At 41.5% G+C, this 8,243-nt stretch overlaps 1 protein-coding gene across 1 annotated transcript in view; it reads right to left on the bottom strand.

Moving 5' to 3' along the window:
* NASP (nuclear autoantigenic sperm protein (histone-binding)) overlaps positions 1 to 8,243 on the bottom strand; it is a 51,547-nt gene that overhangs the window by 8,486 nt on the left and 34,818 nt on the right. The window contains exons 6-8 of the mRNA XM_011947193.1: positions 6,680 to 6,760; positions 5,086 to 5,195; positions 3,348 to 4,361 (exon numbers count right to left, since the gene is read on the bottom strand). Coding sequence (XP_011802583.1) covers positions 3,348 to 4,361; positions 5,086 to 5,195; positions 6,680 to 6,760 — 1,205 coding nt within the window. The remainder of the gene's footprint in view (positions 1 to 3,347; positions 4,362 to 5,085; positions 5,196 to 6,679; positions 6,761 to 8,243) is intronic.

The raw sequence follows: 8,243 nt of genomic DNA, 5'->3' as shown, positions 1-8,243 counted from the left end.
AGACCATCCTGGCTAACACAATGAAACCCCATCTCTACTAAAAATACAAAAAATTAGCCAGGCGTGGTGGCATGCACCTGTAGTCTCAGCTTCTCAGGAGGCTGAGGCAGAAGAATCGCTTGAACCTGGGAGGTGGAGGTTGCAGTGAGCCTAAATCATGCCACTGCATTCCAGCCTGGGTGACAGAGCAAGACTCCGTCTCCAAAAAAAAAAACTAATGGCAATGGCTTTCTCCTTAACCTAGCTCCCCACCATTCCTTGAAAATGGTACCGATTCCTCAGGAGGACCCAATAACATTCTTCTGAGGCAATTATAGGAATTTTAATTTAAAAATCTTATGTAAAACTTCCAAGTAATTAAGATATTTTGTTTCAAATTAGAGGTTGTCTTCTAGCATTCTGGTATGAATAGGAAGAGATACCAGATAAGAATAGAAGATAACAATATCAATTTAATTTTTCCTACACATTGGGAAAATGAAGTATTTACTTTTCTGTCAATTATACTAAATATGTAAATCTACTTCAGCTTTTCTGCGTATTCTGCTAGAGGATGGGCAGAGTTAATAAAACCACCCATCTGGTCTAACTTTGGGGAACTAAGCCCACACCCACTTGGAAATTTGGATATGAAAAGATAATGGTGTATGGTGGGCCAGGTGCTATGGTTTACACCTGTAATCCCAGCACTCTGGAAGGCTGAGTCTAGTGGATCACCTGAGGTCAGGAGTTCGAGACCAACCTGGCCAACATGGTGAAATTCCATCTCTACTAAAAATACAAAAAAATTAGTCAGGACTGGGGGACATGTGCCTGTGGTCCCAGCGACTCAGGAGGCTGAGGCAGGAGAAATGCTTGAACCTGGGAGGTGGAGGTTGCAGTCAGCCAAGATTGCACCACTGCACCCCAGCTGGGCATGGTGATGCACACCTCAGCTGCTTGAGAGGCTGAGGCAAGAGGATGGCTTCGGCATAGGAGTTTGAGGCTGTAGTGAGCCATGACTGTCATGCCACTGCACTCCAGCCTGGCAAAAGAGCAAGACTCGATTCGAAGAGAAATGGAACAGACCAATTATCTTTATTAGAAGGAAATGTACAGCCCAACACATGGCAAAGAGTCAAGAGGTGACAGTAAATAAGGTTTTAATTTTTAAGGGAAAAAACTGCTTGGAAGATTTCTGCAGAATGGTGCTGCCACATAAAGGAAAATAAAGCACAGAAAGTGGTTGAGTACTCGAGCCAGAAGTTTGGGTACCCAGGCTTCTCCTTACTGTGTGACTAGGGGAAACTACTTAAACCCCTTTCTCCCATTTTTTCTTTTGTAAAGTATGGAAACTGTATTGTCTTTACAAGCAGAATACCTGATATACAACACCAAAAGATGCAGCATATGAAAAGCCTGGGGCTTTTAAAATACAGTTAATTTTTAAAATAAACGACAAAATTTCTTTTTCTTTTTTTTTTTTCTTTTTGAGACAGAGACTTGCTGTGTTGCCCGGGCTGGAGTGCAGTGGCGTGATCTCGGCTCACCGCAACCTCTGCCTCCCAGGTTCAAGCCGTTCTTCTCGTTCAGCCTCCTGAGTAGCTGGGACCACAGGCACATGCCACCATGTCCGGCTAACTTTTGTATTTTTAATACTGGCCAGGCTGGTCTCAAACTCCTGACCAGGTGATCCACCCACCTCAGTCTCCCAAAGTGCTGGGATTACAGGCGTGAGCCACTGCACCCGGCCCACAAGAAAATTTCTAAATGAGTGTAGGAAAGCAATGAACACTGTCACCTGGCCCACAACAAAATTTCTAAGTGAGTGTAGGAAAGCGATGAACACTGTCTTCTTCGATGTGTGGTAACTTGGGAAGAATAATATATTCAAGGCAGATCTCGGTTTGGATTCAGTACTATGACCCTAAACAAGTCATGTAACCTTTAAACTTCAACCTCATCACTATAACTTGGGCACTACTACCTACCACATAGTATTGTTTTAGGATCAGATGTAATGTATGTGAGAGAGCTCTAACAATGTTAATTATGATCCTACTATGACATCTCTATCGTAGCTTACCATTCAAGGTCTTAGGAGTCAGTCAGCAGAGCTTGCTCACAATCATTAAGATCAAGACATGGGAGTTTTGTTTTGGGGTTTTCTTTTGTTTTGTTTTGTTTTTTTTTTTTTTTTAGGAATTTAGTTCTGTGCTTTTTTCCATAAAGAACTCCTAAAGCTCCATAAGAAACCCAATGGTGCTACCATTTTAGCCAATTCATTTCCAGTTACTGAGCCTGTGCTGGCTGGAGTACAGGGACCTGCACATAGGTGGAAGGAAGTTTACAAGAATTAGCTCAAAGTATTGAAGATGGGTCTCTGAAAATCTAAAACTGAAGAGAACTCTTGAAGTAGTCTGGCAATTACAAGAAGTAACAATTAGTTGGAATATACCTGTGGTTATTAATGCCAATGTTAGATGAACTTTATATACAGTAGAATCCTCAAATGATAGCAAAAGTCAGACTTGCCAGTTATGTAGTAATTAGAGGCTTATACATCTTAATGAAATTTAATCACAATTAGACCAATAGCATTATAGAAAGCATCCACGCTTTATAATATTCTAAGTAACAAAAAATTCAGTTTAGCAGCCGAAGCAAGCATGAAATGAGGAAGGAAAGCAGCAAGACAGCTAATGGTTCTGGTTTTTGTTGCCTTGGGGAAGGTGGTGGGGGGCCTGTTTCAACTAACGTGAATAAGCCTCTAAACACTTCCTGAAGACTTAAAGGTAGAGAGGAGCACCAGAATTCGTTAACTCTGGTGATACAACAGTCAAGGTTAACTATCTTCATTTAAATGGCATGCCTGCTTCAGTGTACCAATTCAGTGGATTCTACTGCTCTGTTCCTGCTTCCTAACACACAGAAAAGGAGTCATGTGAACAATAAATTTTAAAATCCAGAGGCATGCAAGTGAACATCCATTCAGCATTCTCTGCCAGCCTACTAGCCCACTATTTCCCTACCTACCCCACCCCTCATCTACCTTTTCCATCCCACTTTTATTGGCTAGTATGATGCAACAAGTTACTGATAGCTAGCCAAGTCTCAGAAATCAGAGAAGGCCTATTTTGCAGTTAGTAAAAATGTTAGTTTATAAGCCAACAAAAGAACACTTGCTGCTTTTGATTTAACTTACTTGACTAGCACAACCTTGTTAAACTACCCCCCTTTGCATTTAGCCCTTTCCTAATCCAAAGGCAGACGGAAAATCCTGAATGGAAGGCTGACTTTTACCCATGATTAGTGAGTCAAATCCAGAATGTACTCCACCCACTGTAGCTCTTGCATATCCCGGTTACCTTCACCCTCTTTCATCTGTTCTTCTCTCTCTTGTGTCTCTTCATTAGCAGCTATCTGAACTTTGTCTTCAGTTGATTTCTCAGTAGCTCCCTGGGCTACCTTGGTATCAACCCCATCTCCAGCTGCCTCAGACTCTTCTACAGACAACTTAGTCTCCTCCTGACTAGGAACCAGCTTTGCCCTGACCTTCTCCTCTAGTCCTGAGCCATCTTTTGTTTCTGTCAGTCTTTCTATAGAAGTCTGTGGTTCAATAGGAGTCTGATCTCCTACAGCTGACGGTCCATTGACTGCACCATCCTTAGAGAGAACTGTAGCCTCCTGCCCAGGCTTTTCAGAGACTTCTGATCCAGCCTCTAGAGCTGAGACCTCTGCAGCCTCTGTTGTCACCTCTGGTGACTCTTCAGCAGGTGGCACTTCTTGACCTACCAGTTGTTCAAGAACCACCTTTCCTGCCTCATTTTCAGAGGTAACTACCTTCTCCTCTGGCTCATCCCCACCCACATCCACTGGCTTGACTGTCGGGTCTAAAGACTCTGCTTCTAACTCCACTGCAGTGCCCTGCTTTTCTCGAGTCACCACAGGTTGCTCTTCTGAAACTTCTTTTGGCTTCTCCTCCATGCTCACAATTACCTCTCCCTGCTTCTCCTGACCTTTTCCTCTGCACTCTTCTTGGACATCAGTTCCAGAAACTGATTTTTCTTCCTCAGCATCTGGTGCTTCCTGTTCTGGCTTCCCAGAAGTAACCTCAGCTTCATTCGGTCCTTCTGGTGCTGTTCCTCCTTTTGCCTCTTCAGAGGTTTCAGTTAACCAATCTAGAGTCAAGTCAACTTTTTCCTGTGGCTCCTCTGCAGATTCACTTATATCCATATCTTCTCTTCCACCCTTCTTCACTTCACTGTCCTGTTCTTTATCAGTTTCAGGCTTTGCCAAAGACTTGTCTTCTGTTTTTTTGGCTTCTTCTTTTTCTCCCATGGCGTCATAAACCTGTTCTCTCAACTCTTCCCTTGCTTCCTCTACATGGTTAAAGAACATGAAGCATAAACATGTCTTCGAGTTTAATGATAAAGGCATAAATGGAAACTAAAAATACATTCCCTTTAAACCCTCAAAAAGCCTACCAAGTTTCAGCAGATGGCCTAAAAATTATCTGCCCCCTAGAGAAAAGGAAAGGGAGCGTTCCAGCTAGCAGAGCAACTTATTGCAAAAGAAACCCAAGCTTGTTAAACTATTGTTTTACTTGAGCATTCTGATTACCAGTTAGGTAAGAGATGCCAAGTTTTTCATTCTCCCCCAACTGATACGTAAAACTCTAGCAGCCAAATTCAGCTTAGAAATTATGTAATTTTCGCAGACATAAAAAAATGTACAAGGGCTCTAAAAGTACCACTATTAAAATAACTGAACTGCACAGGCTGTTTTAAAAAAATTTGCATCAGAAAAATATTTAAGGTTGTAATAGTATTTAAAACACCAATTTAATCTTGCTTTTATCTTTTTGGTTTAAAAAACCCCAACTGAAATAACCAAATTTACTTGAGAAATTAAGTTAGTCTCTTAGAAAAATCTGGTGTCAGTTTCAGTAAACAGCTACCCCCACTGCAATCTCTACCAGATGCAGGCATCACCCCAAGCATCTTAGGAGAGACCATCCAGGACAGGTAGAGCCATGTTTCCACCACTGTATACAAGAAATATACAACGTCGCATCTCTTGAATGTCACATGCAACTCCACATACCATCTATATTATCATTATTTTCTGCCAGAGATTCATCTTCTGTTTTTTCTCCTTCTTCCTCTTCCACATGCACACCTTCCAAGGCATTTCCCAACACACCATTCTCCATTCTAGGAGAACAAGAGAAAGCACCAAAGGTTTGATGGCTAGAACCTAGCAATTTTTTCTAAGACAGAAAATATAGTCCTGTATTATATAAAAGCAAGGGAAGAGTAAGCCAAGCGCAGGCAATATATAACTATATTATATTCAAGGAAGCAATGATCAAAACTTTAGTAATATAAACGAAGACTGGAAGAGCACTGAAAGGAAATAAGCATACTCTACTCCTCCATCCAGCCGCTGAAAAGCGTGATGCCTCTTGTCAAAAGAACAAGATCTATATACATTCCATTTGTAACAGAACCATACTATTTCCCAAACTCTGTATCCACCCATTTCTCTAAATAGCCAAAAATGCTCTAGCAAGATTTTCATGGCAAATCATGAGAAAGTTCTGTATGATTATGAGATTAAAAACTTACCAGAGACCAGGCACGGTAGCTCACGCCTATAATCCCAACACTTTGGGAGGCGGAGGCAGGCGGATCACCTGAGGTCGGGAGTTCAAGACCAGCCTGACCAACATGGAGAAACCCCATCTCTACTAAAAATACAAAATTAGCTGGACATGGTGGCGTAGGCTTGTAATCCCAGCTACTCAGGAAGCTGAGGCAAGAGAATCGCTTGAACCTGGGAGGCAGAGGTTGCAGTGAGCAGAGATCGCACCATTGCACTCCAGCCTGGGTGACAAGAGTGCAACTCCGTCTTAAAACAAAACAAAACAAAAAAAAACAACTTATCAGAACTGGGCCAGGCGCAGTGGCTCACGCCTGTAATCCCAGCAGTTTGGGAGGCCGAGGTGGGTGAATCACCTGAGGTCAGGAGTTCAAGACCAGCCTGACCAACATGCTGAACCCTGTCTCTACTAAAAATAAAAAATTAGCTGGGTGTGGTGACACACGCCTGTAGTCCCAGCTACTCAGGAGGCTGAGGGAGAAGAATCACTTGAACCCGGAAGATGGAGGATGCAGTGAGCCAAGATCATGCCACTGCATTCCAGCCTGGGTGACAGAGTGACTCCATCTCAAAGAAAAAAACTTACCAGAACTGAGATTAAATAGATGACATCATTTGCTAGTTTGTATACCCTAAACAGAACTTATTCTGGTTAATAAATTCTGATAGAATATAGCCAAGAACTTTTCAATAGTAAGAGTCTTTTTTACTTGACAGTCTCACCTGCTAATTCTTTCCAGTTGTCCTCTATTCAGTCCTTGTTTTGAGCTAGCTCATAGTGCTTTTAAGGATTCTCTCCCTACACTGAACTTTGGATCATTTACTATTGGAAAGATCTTTGCTCCTAATGACTCCAGAAGTCAAAATTTAAATATAACTACTAATTGTATCAAGTGCCACTCACAACTTCGATCACTACTTCAAGCTCCTTCAAAACTCTCTAGGTAAAAGCAATCTTGCTTAGTTCCTGTGAAATCTCAAAGCTAGTAAACAATCGTAACAAGGAAACTTCAGTTTTTAAATACAACATCCATACCTTGCCAACTCCAGAAGTGATTTCCCATAGAAAAAGAAGGCTTCTCCACACTCATTAGCTGTCTCTCCATACTTCTTACCTCTACAAAGAGAATTAAAAATCTAAAATCTGAATTACCATCTAGTCTAAAACATTTAGTTCTAGTTCTTCAGTTATAAATTGGTATTTCTCCAGTAACATACTCCTAGGAAACCAATGCCCCTCTTGCTTTCAAGTCAAGGTCAAAGTGACGTTAAACAATGCATGAAAATCTTGTATGCTCTTTATCAATATATAACATATACACATCGTAAGTGAAATAATTGTGCTACAATTAGTAATATATAATGTAGGGCCAAACAACCCTAAGGTATTAATAGGTATTCCTCCTGCTAAAAGACGGATGTCAATATAGACCAGAATAGTTAAAGGACCTTTGGCTGGGACCTAGAGGATGATTAAGGCCCATGGAAAGGCATGATGTAAAGTGCAGAATATCTGGAGCTGTTTTACCTGGATTCAAATCCTACCTTTAACCCATAACTAGCTGTAAGACCTTAGACAAATTATTCTCACAGTGCCTTAGTTTTCTCATCTGTAAACGGGAACGTTAATAACTGTTTGTTCAAAGAGCTGTTGCAAGAACTAAATGAGTTAATGTATGTAAAAGCACTGAAAACAATGTTTAGACAACAAATAGCACTGTGTATAAGTCTTAGCTATTAAATTTAGAGAAGGAAGAAGGACAAAAATTACATAAGTATAATAAATGAAAGGAGAAGGCTAGGCGCGGTGGTTTAAGCCTGTAATCCCAGCATTTTGGGAGGCCAAGATGGGCGGATCACGAGGTCAGGAGATCAAGACCATCCTGGCTAACACGATGAAACCCCGTCTCTACTCAAAAAATACAAAAAAACTAGCTGGGCGAGGTGGCAGGCGCCTGTAGTCCCAGCTACTTGGGAGGCTGAGGCAGGAGAATGGCGTGAACCCAGGAGGCGGAGCTTACAGTGAGCTGAGATTCGGCCACTGCCACTGCACTCCAGCCTGGGCGACTGGACTGCAAAATTCTGTCTCAAAAAAAAAAAAAACACAAAAACGAACAAATAAATGAAAGGAGAAAGTACTTTTCTATGTAAGGTAAGAAGACTGGCTTTCATGGAGTGAAATACTGACAGAATTCATGCAAAGCCAGGCCAACTAATGGCCTAAAAGTCTATTGAGAGTAAACAGAGAATCTAAGCAGTAAATTGTGATGGAGGTCATGTTTAAGGGTAGTCTCCTAGATTAGAATAGGACATCTCAAATTTTCTTCCTAAATACCCTTAATGGCAGGAAAACATGGGAATACTGACCTCTCCAGTAATCTGGGAAAAATAACCTAAGAAAAAAGTGTTTATGTATGCTTAAAAACTTAGGTAACATTTTATGTTGTAAGACAACCATGCATTTTTAAATAAAAATATGTAATTCAGCTGGGCACGGTGGCTCACGCCTGTAATCCCAGCACTTTGGGAGGCTAAGGCAGGTGAATCACCTGAGATCGGGCATTCGAGACCAGCCTAACCAACATGGAGTAACCCCATCT

The sequence above is a fragment of the Colobus angolensis genome, unplaced genomic scaffold (genome assembly GCF_000951035.1).
Source record: "Colobus angolensis palliatus isolate OR3802 unplaced genomic scaffold, Cang.pa_1.0 Scaffold106, whole genome shotgun sequence".
Classification (NCBI taxonomy): Eukaryota; Metazoa; Chordata; class Mammalia; order Primates; family Cercopithecidae; genus Colobus; species Colobus angolensis.
This window is presented reverse-complemented; position numbering and strand designations above follow the sequence as displayed.